Raw genomic sequence first — 16289 nt, forward strand, 5'->3', positions numbered from 1 at the left:
TTTCGGCCTGTGATGATAATATCATCTAGGTAATACCCAACTGAAAGTCCAAGTAGTAATTTGTCCATTGTTGCTTGAAAAATCACAGGTGCTACTGAAATTCCATAAGGCATGCATGTATCGGTGAATAGTCCCAGATAGATATTGACTGTCACATATTCCATTGATTTTTTTTTGTGTCCAATTCTATCTGTTGATATGCTTGTAACAAATCTAATTTTGTGATTTTTTTTTCCCCTCCATTTAGTGCTTGGAACAATTCTTCTGCCTTGGGCATGGGGTGTTCGGGTATTTTGAATGATGGATGATTGATGGTGATTTTGTAATCACCGCAAATCACTGTTTGCTTTTCTTACTGTTATGATGGGCGCTGCCCAATCGGTGTATTGTATTGGTTCTAATATGCCTTCATGTTTTAATCTGTTTAATTCAGCCTCAGTTTTCCCTTTCATAGCAAATGGGACTGTTCTGGCTTTGAAGAATTTTGGTTCTGCATTATCTTTTAAATGCAGTTTGGCTTGAACACCTTTGATTTTCACCAGTCATTGTTGGAAAACCATTGTGTGGTTGTTGAGGATTTGGTTGAGTTCTGGCTAGAAGATGTCCGTGTGGTTTACATTTAGTATTGAACAAATTTCCAGCCAGTCTAGAGGAAGGTGTTGTAGCTAGTTTCCTCCGAAGATTGCTGATCCCTGGTTATCTACGATGTAGAGAATGTTTTTGGTTCCTGTTTGTATTGTACTTGGACCATACAATTTCCAAACACTTTGATTCTGTCTCCTGTAACAGATCTTAGAGTTATTACAGTTGTTTTCACTGGGAGGTGTGGTAGCAAGCGTTCCTTTACATGTAACGGCATTAGTTGACACCTCTGCCCCTGTGTCTAACTCCATTTTCAGGGAGTGTCCGTATATTTTTAGCTGTATAAAGATTGCTGTGTTTCCTCCATTTATTTCCTCGGATGTGCAATATATCAGGAGCTGAAATTTCAGGAGATTGAAGGTCAGCCGTTGAGCTGTTATCATCATCATTGCTAGATTGCCTCTCCCTCTCTCTCTCTCTCTCTCTGCAATTGTTTTGACTTTAGTTGCCTGTTTATTTGCAGGCCACCTATGCTTTAGAAGCAGACATTTAGCTTTGATAGGTCCTTCTGTTTTGCAATAGTTGTAGTTAGTATTTTTGAAGAAACAGTTTTCTGGTCAGTTGTTGTATTTCCAACAACAGAAGCATTTTTAGCGGGAAGATCTTCCAACCAGTAGGTCTGGTTGACCCCCATCCAAGTTTTTATCTGCCATTTCAGAGCAGCAGGCAGCCCTGTATACAATCTGTAATGTAACGTCTTCATCCATTGCTAATAATTTTTGCCTTGCTTGGAAATTTGCCAGCCCCATCACTAATCTGTCTCACGGTATCTGATTTAGAAACTGCTCAGAATGACAGTGCTCTGCCAGTTTGCGCAACAATGCCAGGTACTCACTTACTGTTTCTCCTTGTCCTTGTCTCCTTTCATAGAATCATTGCCTTTCTGCCATAACTGGTGGTTTGGGACTTAAATGGTTGCTTAGAGCTGTGCGTAATTCGTTGAATGTCTTCGTCTCTGGATCCTCCAAAGACTGCAAGGTCTTAAGGAGGGTGAATGTTTTGCTGCCCATTATACTGAGGAAGAGGGCATGTTTGCGATTTACTGGACCTTCCAGAGTATTGTGGGTGTGATAGTACAGATCTATTACCAATGTATATAGTGTATATAGTTACAGTATCTAGACTGTGCTTACAGCGATTGGCTGAGAGCTAAGCCACGCCTACTGTCTGGGCCTTAATGGGTTGTGTCCCTAGCCAGGTCGGATCATTCCGGACTGGTCGGCCACCTGTGAAGAGCTCCTGTCTTTTGCTAATAAAAGCCTTGGTTTGGATCAACAAGTCTTTGGTTCTTTCGACGAGCTCTACAGTGGGCTACTCAGTAGAGGTTAAACCATTCAACGTAGTTATCCCAACTTTCTTCTACTTTGTTGAATTCCCTGAACTTTCCCTCCGCCATCTTGGTGCGCTTTCACCTCGATCTTTTGGCGGAAATTTGTTGGGGTTGTTAGGTAGTCATTTTCTACCTTTCTTCTGTTGTTTTCCATGCCATGGTTGGTGCATGGAGTTTATGTAGGATTTGTTTCATTCCTTGTCGCCACTGTTGTGAATGTACTCACACGCATCATGATGTCCAGTAGAGGGCGGGCTTATACCCAAAAACAGACAGGATTGATAGTTGAAGGACCAGAAGGCAGGAGGGTGGCTAATGTTGTGTTTTTATTAAAGAAAAGCTGCAAGAAAAAGCCTGGAAACTACAGATATCACTGATAGGTTAAGTTATTAGAGGCCATTCTGAGATTCAGAATCTATCAGCATTTGGAAAGACAATGATCAATTCGAGAGGATCATCATGCCTTTGTGCATGAAACCATCCTTCATGAATTTACAGAGTTTTTTGAGAGACGATCAAGAAAATTGATGAAGCTAGGGTGGTATATGTTATTCTACATGTATTTCACCAAGGCCTTAGCCAAGGTTATGCTTGGTGGGCAGGTGTCGAAGCTTTGATCATGTGGGATCCAGGGTGAGCTAGCCAATTGGATACAAAATTTGCTTTATGGTAGGAGACAGAACGTAAGTTTACGGATGACACGAAAATTGTTGAATTAGTGGACAATGATGAAAGTTATCTAAGATTACAGTGGGCTCTTGATCAACCAATTCAGAGGACTGAGGGATGGCACTTGAAGTTTACTCTGGATAAGTGTGAGGTGTTACATTTTGGTGAATCAAAATATGACAGTGCTTGCACAGTAAATAGTTGTTCCATGTGATATATTCAGGTTGGGATGTTATTACATTGGTAAGACCTCATTTGCTAAACTGTGTACATTTCTAGTCACCTTGTTATATGGTAATTGCTGTGTTTCCTCCATTTATTTCCTCGGATGTGTAATACATCAGGAGCCTTGTTGTAGGGTAATTAACATGGAAAAGGTACAAAAAAAGATTCACATGGATGTTACCAGGATTGGAACACTTGAGTAATAGGAATAGGCTGGATAGGCCCTGGAGCATAGAGGAGAGATGGTTGATCTTATAGAGGACACAAATGATAAAGGACATAGATAGGTGAATATTCATAGTCTTTTCCCCAGAGTAGAAGAGTGGCTGTGTTTGCAGCCTTCTGTATTCCTGAGCATCAAGTTACCAAACCTGGCTGTGATGCAACTAGTCAGTATACTTTGTGCATTCCACCTGTAGAAGTTTGACAGAGTATTTGTCGAGGATTTTTAATTTTAAAATTTAATTTAGAAATACAGCACGGCAACATGCCCTTCTGGGCCACAAGCCTGCACTGCCTAAATACACCAATTAAATGACAAATTCTGTAAGTGTTTTGTAAAGTGGGAGAAAACCAGAGTACCTGGAGGAAACCCATGCAGACACAGGGAGAACATAAAAACTCCTTACAAACAGTGGCAGATTCGAACCTGGGTTGCTGGCAGTACACTACACTAACTGTGCCATGCAAAATCTCCTCAGACTCCTTGGAAAATGAGTGTTGGTGTGACTTCTTGGTTGCAATAAAGTGCTGGCTCCATGAAAGGTCATCTGAAATATGGACTCCAAGAAACTTGAAGATACTAACCCTCTCCACCTCTGTCCCATCAATTCGGACAGGTGTGTCGTCTCTCTGCTTCTGGGAACAAGAGTTCAAGATGTAAAATTGATTGGAATTCATTGATGATGCGGCTAGTAGAATGGATGGCAGAGAACCAATGGCTGTGTTGTATTTGCACTTCCAATATGCTTTATGACAAAAACCCGCAGAAGAAAATAACATGGACAATTAATGCAGTGGGGTTGGGAGTAACATACTGTCATGGCAGACAGGAAAATGTGCATCCTTTTTTGAATGACTAATGAGATTTGGCCAAACATTACAGCTTTTGTGAGGGGGGAGTCATCAGGTTAGCTGTAAGGTACTGATTTGAAGGTAGATTTTATCTGAACAGGGTTGGTGCAACAAGACCTTGAAGTTCTCATGCACAAGTCAATGAAAGTAAGCATTCAGGTCAAGAAATATATTTTGGCCTTCATACCAAGAGGAATGGAGTGTACAAAGAGGGATGAATACAATTGTACAGCGCCTTGATGAGATCACAGCTTGAGCTTTTGGACTTGCTATGTGAAGAAAGATATTCTGGTTATGTTGGAAATAGAGTGAAAATTTACCAGATAAATCCTTGATTTGGCATAGGACAAGAACGGGAGACAATTGGGTCTATGTTTGTTAGAGTGTTAGAAGGATGAGCAGGGAATTCTTCGAAATGTATGAACTTGTAGACGAGATGCAGGCAAGATGTTCTGACAATGAGGAAGTCCTGAACCAAGCAAGGGCCACATACCTGAGGATAAAGGGTAGGGCATCTTGAACTGAGAAGAAGGCAGATTTCTTTACTCAACGATGAACGTAAGGAATTCTAAACCCCAAAAGGCAATAAAGACCAAATCATTAAATATATTCAAGAATATTTCTACTAAAAGGTGGAAAGATCAAGATATAAGGAGAGAAAAACAGGAATGGGCTACTGAATTAGGATGATTAGCCATGATTATGTTGTAGGCCAGAATAGGCTCAAAAGGTCTTTGAGTGTCCATCTATTCCTGCATTGCATTTACAATATTTTTTCCCTGTGGCAGCTCCTCCATTATAAACCAATAAAGTCAAAATATTAAATTTAAAAAGAAAATAAGTGGATGGAACTTGAAAGTACCACTGTTTAATGCAAACAAAATAAACAGCGATGACCTGGAGCATGTGATAATAAGGATAAAACAATGAGGTTTTTTTTCTATCAATGCAACTGTGAAATAAAGCCTAAGTCTTAACATATATTTTGCTGAAATTTAGTGCAGTTCATAAGTACTACTACAAAACAGTACAATTCTTTCTTTCCTTTATTACAGGTCATTCATCTCTCTTGTGTTGTATTCAATTACCTCTGGTTTCTTACCTCAGGTTGCTACCTCTCTATTATGTATGTGGACAAGAATGTGCTCTAAGATTAAAGTTATGAATCTGGATGCTGGAATTTTGAAATAAAACAGAAAATCCCCATAATCCTCAACAGGCAGTATCTGTGGAAAGTGAAACAAGAATGCATTACCGCCCCAGGATGTCAGGTCCTCCATCAAATTCAGATGAAAGATCCTGGACTAGAAACATTTTTTTTCTCTTGTCACAGATGCAGCTATATACTGTAAGACCTTGAGCAGGCAGGTGTACAGTATAAGCTTAATTTGGATGTTTATCCGTCTGATTTTGCATATTTTCCTCTGGCTTCTGTATGACTGCTTGTTGTAATTTGAGATCAAACAAGTTGAAAACCCAAAAGAGTTCACCATTATGTAGCACAGTTTATAAGTCCTACTTCAAAATAGTACAATTCTTTCGTTCCTTTAATGACTTATTTAATGATTTTCTCATTGCTCCACTCTGTTATCTTCCTTTCCACATTTGGGTTTCCTTTTCTGTTGCATGTACACACCACCTTCTGATTAAGAGAGATTAAGAGATGAACCAACCTGATTGTGAAGAGTTCTTTTTAAAAATTTTTAGCTTTCCCACCTTGTTTTGGCAAAATTCACAGCCTCCCATTACTATTTAATAATAACATTTGGTGTGTAGCAAACCAGAGAAATGAAGCCACATCTTACTGTTTTGTGCATTGGCAGAGAAGCATTTTAATGGTGAGATGTATCTGATATGAAGTGCACCAAAGTCCTAATTTTTTTTTGCCTTTTAGCCTCTGCAGCCATGCCTCAACTCCAAAGAGTCAATGCTGGTGTTTCAGAAGCATTGCAGGATTGCCGAAGAGTACCACAAAGTGCAGAAGGATATTGCTCTGCTACAAGAACGGAAGTAAGTTTAGGTCCATGTTTACAATTTGATGCTTTCCACAATAAAATTTATTCATGCATTGTGTAAAGAGAGTCTCTGATTACATCTTAGGTGCCGGAAAATATTATGTTGAAATTTTAACCACTTGATTCTTTTTTTAGTTTAAATAAATCTAACTGAAAATATTAACAATTTTATAATTAGCAAATGATCAATAAAATGTTTTAAACTACCCTTAGAATGCATAATGAGGTAGAAGGCCACGAGAACAAAAGAATTCCCAGTCTAATACCCAGATGACTTTGAATGAACTGACTTCTATTTTAAGCAAAAGTGGAGGAAATGGCCAAGGAGAAAGGAGAAAACAATCATTCTGCTTTTGATTGTTACCAAATGATGCTTCTTAGAAAGCATATGTGTGGATATTTATTGGTTGAGGCAACTAGATTTATTCTCCTGCCATCAATATAGGTTGGGGTGCAGTTGTGAGTATTTAAAGAAAATAATTTACAACATTTCAAAATGTAGCGATTAGTTTTAATTGTTAGAGGTTTTTTTTAAACCTGCAAAAGAGTGGTACAATTGGGAAGTCATCCTTGGAGATTGGCCAGTATCATGGACAGGCTTGGTTCTACCAAATTACTAAACTTGACCAAAAGAACGTTGAGTCATAAGTTGCACTTATTCAAAAAAATCAATAAAGTGCAAAAGTAAGAGTCCTTAAATGATTGAGTTTGTTGTTGAGGAGTCTGATGGTGGAGGGGGAGCAGCTATTCCTGAAGCTGGTGGTGCGAATCTTGTGGCACCTGTACTTCTTTCCTGATGGCAGCAGCAAGAACAGAAAACAGAGTGTATGCTGGGTGATGTGGATCCTTGATGATTGCTGCTGCTCTCCAATGGCAGAATTCCCTGTAGATGTTCTTGATGGTATGAAGTATTGGTGTCCAGATCATGATGCCACCAGTCAGCACATTTTCTACCTCAATCTATAGAAATTTGCCAGGTTTTCTGATGTCTTGCCAAATCTCTGCAAACCTATTAGGAAGTAGAGGCACTGATGTGATTTCTTCATGATGCCATTAGTGTGTTGTGTCCAGGAAAATTCCTGCAAGATAGTGACTCCCAAGAACTTAAATTTGCTAACTTTCTCCACCTCTGATCTCCTAATGATCACTTGATCATATACCTCTGGATTTCCCTTCCTGAAGACAACAATCAGCTCCTTGGTTTTGGTAACATTTGTCTGCTGTCTCATCGCCCTGGTACCATGAGATCGTCAACGAATTTGTAATTGGTGTCGTTGTCATACTGAGCTACACAGCCATAGATGTATAGTGAGTAAAGCAGTGGGCTAAGAATGTCGGCCTGTGGTGCTCCTGTACTGATGGAGATTGTGGAGGAGATGTTCTTACCAATTCTCACTTATTGTGGTCTTGAGGTGAGGAAATCCAGGATCCAATTGCACAGTGGGGTGTTGAATCGAAGGTCTTGGAGTTTGCTGATTCATTTTGAGGAAATTATGGTGTTAAATGCCAAACTGTAGTTGATAAAGAGCATCCTGATGTAAGCATCTTTGCTGTCCAGGGCTATGTGTAGAACCAGTGAGATAGCATCTGACGTAGATCTACGGTAGAATTGGAACGGATCCATGTCACCGCTCAGACAGGAGCTGATATGCTTCAACATCAGCCTTTCAAAACACTTCGTCACGATGGATGCAATTTCCTATTTCCCCTGTATCAAGCATTGAGAGTTTTGCCATGCACTTTGTAATGTCTGCCTTCAGTAGTGCTGGATGTTTCAAACCCCATCTAGTATTTTTTCCTTAGCAGTTTTCATCCCATCCATTTTCTACTTCCACTACTCTAACTGAGATTTTGCTAATATGAATTTCTTCAGTAGAGTTTTATGTATTCCAATTATTCCCTTTGTCGTTGTGCATAGATCACACTTCTTATCCACAACCAACCACAATCCTCCTCATACTACCCATTTACTTTTGCCCTTCCTGCAAAATATATAGATTCCCTTTAAAGTTAGCTTAACTATTAGTCTACTCTCACACCTTCCCTTTGTCATTTACTTTTCAAAGATGCCTCTCAGAATGAAATATTTAGCCTTGTTCTCATTAGTTATTTATCTAATATACATTGTACACTGTCCTTTTGTTCATACATCTCCTTTGTTGTGTCTTTTCCCCTTTATTCCTCACCTTGAGCAGAAACATTCATATTTTGGAAATATCACCCAATGTTCTGCTGCAACATAAATAACACTGGACAACAATCTTTTTTAAAAGGTTTTCTTCCTGAAAAAAGAAATTGGGGATTATAATCGACAACTTCAAGCTGAACACAAAGATAATTTCAGATTTGCTGTATCGTGTAGGAAGGTGGAGAAACATTAAATTAACTTTTATTGAATTTAGCATGTTTAATTGCATTATGATGCTGATGCGTTTTGCTCGTTCAACTGACCTAAAAAGGTTTTGCAGCTTATTTTCGTTTGTACTCTGCATCTGACGCCTCTCGTGCAAGCGTCCAACAATAGTTGGCCAGCATTGGTGGATTCCAGTTGCCCTGATATTGCTTTTCCATAGTCACAATGTCCTGGTGAAACCTTTCATCGTGTTTGTCACTGACTGCACTAATAAGTTGAAGTGCGAATGCAGAAAATTAATTTTCAATGACAGGTTGCACTGCATGGCTTTGAAGCATCATTGAAAATATGACAGGAAATCACAAAAATTGGTTATATCTAAAAAATAATATGTGATAGCAAAGTTTTAAGGTGATTTTTGTGATCAGCAGACCAAAATCCATAAAATATACCCAAAAGAGTTCTGGAAGCAGAACTTTGTTTCCAGTCTAATCAATGTTTAGTTCCTTATTACTTCTGGATAGGTTCCCTCTTATTACAGTAGTACAAGAGTGCTGGTGGATCACAAATAAAACCACACAACCAGATGAAAATATCAACAAACTTTATCTCAGGAATTTGAAATATGTAGTTTGATTGTCACACTTGCCTACATGACAGTATTTGTACATTGAAAATAGTCCTTTGCTGGTGAAGCATTTTTGAACATTTGAACTTAAATTCCTTTCTTTGGAACTCAGCAACTTGTTATCGTAACTGACAGTCATGGGGTGTGGTAATCATGTTTGTCGAAAGCTAATATTGGGGTTGAGATAGTGCACAATTGAGGCTGAGTAAGTGGGAGACAAGATGAGAAAAAGCAGGAAATTAGTGGTTAGCTTACACTCTAAAAAATGTGAACCATTATCAGAGATGGAAACCTAAAAGGAAAAGAACTTTAGGTCCAGATCATGAATGATTGAAAGAAATAATTCCAATTTCATTTTTACCTTTCAGTTCAGAATGGTACTATTTACCATTACTCAGACAATATGTTTTGTTGGCAGTTATTTTAAAATCTCAGTACCTTTTTTCTAAAATTTCACTCCTAACAGCTACTTATAATCGAATATAAAAAAAGGTGAAGCTGCCAAAGCTGTGGTAATGGCAGCTCTGCCACTAGTGTGAAGACAGTGCTGTTTCGAAGGGTTCAGCCACCCAGTCATAATGCTGGAGTTAAATGGCCTGTTTTAGGAGCTGATGGTTTTTTAAAACTAAAATCTTGGAACCACAGGCCAGTGCCTGAGATAGCGACACCTGTGCTTAGCAGCACAGGTTGCAGATTCTAAGGACTAGCAAACCAATACAGGGCACCAGAAATGTGGAGAAAACCTCCCATTGAAAAGGAAAAGCAGAGGAGACACACCCTACAGTGACCCTGGTGGCAGACCCATGAGGGGGTCAGCGACTGAGGGACCCACAGAGGCTGCTGGTCACTAGGTCATGGGAACTAGGTATTGGAAGTGGGATTCAAGAGGGTGCTGATGGCAAGAAGGATGTGCAAAGGCCCTTGGGTGATTTTTTTAAGATTAATTTGTTAAATATGGGTTTAATTATGGTTGTTGTGGATCATATCATTAATTAAGGTAGAATTTACCCTTGGTTTAGATAAAGGGATTGTTTAATTTAGTCTTATTTATTTTCTATCCAGAACTATATTGGAATATATCATGAGAAAGGGATAAACAGTTAATTACATATTGATAGAATTTGATGTTTTAAAGAATAAGTTAAATAAACTATTATGGATAGGTTTTTGATTTACATTTATATTAAATTAGTGACATGTATATAATATGACCTGTTGTTTGTTATATTTGATGATTTTATATTTAGGATTTCTATGATAAACTCAATAAGAATATTTTAAAAAGAAAGAAAAGGTTTGGATCTGGAGCTCAGGTTGAAATGGATTGAACAGGAGTCCATGGAGCTGCAGGACTGTAGAAGCACTGGATCTACAGACACTAAAGGGACCCTCTTTTGCTTCTCTTTCTCATGCACTGTAAGGGGCATCGGGTGAAACTAAAGGCAACTCTTTGTCTGCTGTATGGCAGGCAGAAGGCAAATTCTGTGCAATATTACATGTTCTGTACTATTACATGACATAAAGGAATCTTGAATCTTAAAAATAATGCCAGGCGTATAAAATAACCAGAAGGCAATGTCTTGTGATTGAAACAGTTAACACTTCAAGTTAATAACACTTCATTTGTCCTGATGTAAGGTTATCGACCAGAAATAATAGCACTCTTTCTTTCTCCATCAATGCCACCTGTTCTGCAGGGTATTTCCAGAATTTCAAATTTTTACTTCGTACTTCTAGCATCTGCAAGACTTTGCATTTGAGTTTAAAATCTCTGCACTTCCAGAGATGGTAAAAGATCTCCAGAACTCAGCTACTCATCAAATGAATCTTGCCACTGACTTTTGATAAAGCTAGTTGTTCATCTGGTGTAGGATTTTAAGCAAATCCACATGGTTTACTGGAGCAGGTGTATTCATGAATCACTAGGTTGGTAAATAAGACCATCAATCATCTGAATATTAGTTAGTTGAACAGAATTGCAGCAATTTGTATATACAAGTCGAAATTTGAAACCTTCAAAAATGGGCATTGACTTATGCGCCACATATAGCTTTGAGATCTTAAATTCAACTCAAAAAAACTGCTCGACGCTAATTTGGCATACATCGACCCTTGAAAAACAAAAAAAAGGTCAACATATTTTCATTCTGCTAGAATATTATAAAATTTTTATTGAAAAATATTGAGAATCCTTCAAAATCACTATCATTGTTTGAGGCAAAGATCATGGCAAGCACATTCATACTCTCACTGTTTAAACAGTCATCATATGGGTCCCAGTCTGTATCTGACAAGGCGGCTTCAGCTTCATCGTCAGTGTTCCACAGTAAGTCATCTTCCATACCATCAGTTTCACAAGAGATACCACATTTTTAAAACTATTTTATTAGTCTCTACTTTCACTTTATCCTATGCTTTGAGCACAGTCACACAGTGATGAAGCATACATCGTCTCGCCTTTTGTGAACAATTTTTCTGCACTTGACATCTAAGTATTCCATTCTTGACGGACATGGTCTTTGAATGCTTTGTTTGAGCAGACATCGATATGTTGCAATAGAGATGACAAAACACCTGGATAGCCTCCATATAAGTATTAGGTTATGCTAATCTACTTTTAGTCTTCTAATTTAAGTGACTACAAAACATATCCTATTCCTTGTGTAAACTGCCTAGCCACTTGTCCATACATTGTGTATCCCATAGTTTAACCATTTTCATCCATCCAGCCTTTTTCATGAAAATGTACCTGCTGGAAATTTTATTTTAGGTTTAATTTTGTGTTTGAACATTACCATGGGTGTTAACCTTGTCCCGTTAGCCATGCACAATAACACCACGGTGAACCTGTTCCTTTCATGGCCTGTACTTCTGGTTTGCACAGTTTTAACACCTTTCCATTCCACTGTTCTATTGCCTATCAAACGGAAATTCATGGGGGTCTTGTCCATGTTTTAGATATTTGCCAATGCAAACTAGTGTTTCTACCGGTTACATATAATGAACTGGTGAAAATTTACAAATTTATGATCAAGATCTTTTGGTATTTTCTGAGCAATTTTTGTTTTTTTTGTCGTAATAGCAAATTTTTCCTGTTCATGAAACGTTTGCACCAGCCTACTGTAGCTTCAAAATCTTCACTGCGTTTTAGGTGCCCACTTCAGTGCAAATGCTCTTTATTTTATTTTACGTGACCATGTAGCAATCCTGCTTCTGTTCATGTATCCATTCTGCAATGTGATTCCCAACTCTGGCCAATGAAGGAGTCCTCCTCTCATCGAACATTGCCTCTTTGGTATTTTTCTTAAAGTCTCTTCTTTCTTTCTCCAATCTTTTACCAACTTCTCTTAGATCTCATATTTTCTTAATATGAACAGCTCAGTGGCTAGATTTCTTGGCCATTTCTATCACTTTTAACTGAAAACTCACTTCGTACTTTCGTCGTTTTACTGGAACCTCCATGATAACAACCACCTTCAGCCAACATCCAACAGCTTGGTCACTGTGATTTTTGGGGGGCATTGACTTATATGCCCGATATATGATAAAATCATTAAAATCAGGCTGAAAATGGGAACTTGATTTCTCTGAAGGTCAACGTACACCAAAATATACAGTTGATCTCTAGGTTTCAGTCACCTAGCATTAACTCAAGAAAATTTTTAAAAAACTATAGACAATGGGAATCTGAAGAAAAGACGAGGCATGGTGGAAAAATTCAGCAGCATCTTTTTAAAAAGTAAATAGTTCAGGTTAAAGGCCCTTCACCAGAAAACTAGGAAAATTGGATTAAAAAAAATTGGTTTTAAGTTGTATAGAAAGTTGGGGGAGAGGCGCAGTGAGTGGAATGAATGGGGATAAAAAGGAATGTCTCTGATAGGGTGAGGACAGAGTCACAGTCAAGGTAAATTGTAAAGTCCTCTTATCAAATGGGTAATTTCTTTAATTAAAAATAGACTTTATTCACCATAAATTATTGACAAGAGGAACATCGTTCAGTCTCTTTCCACCTCTAGTTTCGTATCTATACATTTGCATCATTGTTACATTCATTTCTATTTGCTACCACTGTGGTACCTTGTCGTTACTCCCCACTCTGTTGTTTGAGGGGCTTCCACTTAGTCTTAACCACCTCAATGCCTGGTAACGGTAACACCATTTTATTTGGAAATGTAATAAACAGTTCAGATCTGAAACCATTACTAACCACCTGGTTGATGTATAAATGAATGATGAAGGAATGTATGAAGACGGCGGCGCTGATGAAGGTGCTGTAGTGGCGGACCTGCGGAGAGCAATGGAGCAGAGATGCAGCGCTAATTTGGGGTCCAGCCACCCAGTCGACTGCTGTTGGCTCCGCACTAGCTTCAAATGGCTTGTTGAGGGAGACGACAGTGGTTTTAGTTGAAATTCCATGACCGCGGGTCTGCGCCCAAGATGGTGGAGCCTATTTATCGGCAGCAGCCACAAGGGGCTGCACACTCTGGGGAAGCGGAGGACTGGAGCAGGGCACCAGAGGATGGAAGGATCATGCACTGTCTGAGAGGGAGAAGTGGAGAAGACAACCTACGAGGACATTGACCATGGCAGCGAACCAGTGAGGGGGCTCTGTGGCTGAGGGACCACTGCATGTGGCAGGCTGCTGGCGACGAGACAAGGAACTCGTGGAAGCTGGAAACTGCTGTCAGGAGACTCGCGTCGGGCTGCAGACTGCTGAAGATTGGCTCAAACTAGCTGGAGGGGTACCAAGTATCAGAATCTGGATGTGAGGAGGTGCCTAGAACTCTGACTGCATCAAAGGTTCAGAGCTGGAGCTCAGGTCGCCAATGATTTGGACTGGACTCTGTGTGGCTGCGGAGGCTGTGGAAGCGCTGGAGGCAAATCTATGGACACTCAGTCACTCTGGGGGGGGGTGGGGGGTGGGGGGGGGGACTCTCTTTTGCTTCTCTCTCTCTAAGTCTAAGTTTGACTGCTGCTAAATTCCTGCCAGTGGCGAATTTTTCTGCCTTGCAGCAGGGAAAAATAAATTTCATGTAATATGACACTATTTCCTTCCTCCAATCACAGTGCATTTTTCTCAGCCCTCTGTGTCTTCCTCCTATTGCTTCTTACTTCTTTCCCCGTTTTGTCCTCCTCCCACTTGCACTCATCTGGTAGCCTATACTCTTTACCCTCCCCCCACCCCCCCACAGACACTTTTAATCAGGCTTCTGCCTTGTTCGTGCTATTCCTAATGAAGGGCTATGATCTGAAATGTTGACATCCTTCCATGTTTGACCCACTGAGTTCCTCCAGCATTTTGTGCACTAACCACATCATGTCCTGGTAATAATACAGGAATTATTTCCTAATAAACTTGGACTTTCCATAATCATTGATGTTTCATATGTGAACCTGGGTTTAGCCATAATGTTGTAAAACAGAGAATTTTTGATCCAGAAGCTGTCTATTTAATGTAGTTGAACTGAAACAATTATTTTATTCACACACACACACACACACATTATAGTGTAGTATTAAATATTGATAATGATTGTGTTTTTAATAAAATCTGATTATGATGCCATTGACGGATCTGGTAAGCTAATTGCAAATCTGAATTTTTTCACTCCATTGGGACGATCTCTACTGCTGATTGCTAGGATGGAGTTTTGTTGAATTTGAATTTTTCAGTTCAGCTGTATATTTTATTTCAGTTGGATAAAATTGATTAAAAACACTCAAAATTTGTGTAAATCCCGATAAAGCCCAACTAAATTAAAAATCAGCAACAATTACAAATCCATATTTAAATATTTCTTTGACTATGCTTTCATTTTATTTTAAGGAATCATAAATACTTAGTATATTTACCCCATTTCTGGCTGTTCCACTCTTTTTCATAATGTCACTGCAGCCACATCTCTGACCAGAACATCTCACAAATAAATAGGATTGCTCATTTACAGTGTGGAAGCATTCTTAAAATATAGTGATATAAATTCTGCATGATTGGCATTAATTGCTGGCAAAGAGAGAAAAAGAAAGATCCTCTTTGTCTGGTAGTTTTCAGTTTGTTAATAATGAAACTTCACAGTTTGAGGCATTTGGAAACAAAATAGTTTATTGATTGAAATTCTAGTTTCAAAACATGACACCAAGTTCGAGTTAACAGTTGGCCAGTCCTGTTGTTGAGTGGGCAGGGTGGAAGTTTCTGAATTATAGAGCAGATACCAAGGAATACATTTCCTTGATCTTACTTGGAAATGCAGTTTTTCATCTGTCACAAGGGAAAACTGAATGGGAAGGATTTCACCCACATAAATGATCCTATCCAATTTTCTGTCTATTTAGGTGAATCATTGGTAAAATATCCTGGATCCTGCTAAATGAATCACTCCTGCATCAACATCCCTAGGTTGCCTCGCTTCTTAGGATTGCCAACAGTGGATTGTTCAGAAAATTTGTCTGAATCTTTGAAATTACACTGCCTTGTGCTATATATCTGAGTTAAATCTGTGCAAATGTTTTTTGATATTTTCAGCCACATAACAACCTACAATATTTGATCATAGAACCATAGAACATTACAGCACAGAAACAGGCCTCCTTGGCCCTTCAAGTGTGTGCCAAACCATTTTTCTTTTGTTGCCTAGTTCTACTGTGATGTTATAATATAATATGGAACTATTTAACAACATTTTGAAAGTGTACAAAGGAGGAAGTTTTTTTTGTAAGTACTTCTCTACAGAAGTTTCCCATTGATGACTGACATATTTATGTGGCAATGAAGAAGGAAAATGATGTCATGTGCCTCTGAATAAGAACAACGTCTGAGTCAATTGATGATTAAACAATCAAGAAACTATCCAAAATTAACTCTAAGATCCCATATGGAGGATTTATACAAAATGGCAATTCAATTATGTTGCTAAGCCATGTAAAAATAAAATATTTCTGTTGACTTTTTTTAAAATAATGATACAACTTTTGGTTTTATTATACGGAAAGGATCTTGTGCTTGAAGACAGGAACTATAATACCACAAATCAGATGACAATGCACTAGTTTTAATTTTTCTTACCACATTAACATTAAATCTGGTGACTCATTGTAAGATGAGCCACTGTGATTTGAGTCTTGCAAACCAGGAGACTGCAGGTACAGTTCCAACACTGTGCTGGGATTATGAATCTTTGCATTATGTCTCAAAGGCTTCGGTGTATTTGGACCAGAAAAAATTTCTAAATGAAGAAATTTCTGTCTTAAAAACCACTGAACTATGTTTTGTTGGACATGTGAAAGGGAATAATATGCATCCTTTAAATGTTTTTCCAGCAAATGATTATTCTCAAAAGACCTTGAAGGAAGTGA

General features: G+C 38.7%; 1 protein-coding gene across 3 annotated transcripts in view; it reads left to right on the plus strand.

Moving 5' to 3' along the window:
- The window catches only part of map3k7cl (map3k7 C-terminal like), a 122081-nt gene that overhangs the window by 98844 nt on the left and 6948 nt on the right, over positions 1-16289 (plus strand). For all 3 annotated transcript variants that reach the window (XM_069890056.1, XM_069890058.1, XM_069890057.1), the window contains one exon: positions 5835-5950. In XM_069890056.1, coding sequence (XP_069746157.1) covers positions 5835-5950 — 116 coding nt within the window. The remainder of the gene's footprint in view (positions 1-5834; positions 5951-16289) is intronic.

The sequence above is a fragment of the Narcine bancroftii genome, chromosome 7 (assembly GCF_036971445.1).
Source record: "Narcine bancroftii isolate sNarBan1 chromosome 7, sNarBan1.hap1, whole genome shotgun sequence".
Classification (NCBI taxonomy): Eukaryota; Metazoa; Chordata; class Chondrichthyes; order Torpediniformes; family Narcinidae; genus Narcine; species Narcine bancroftii.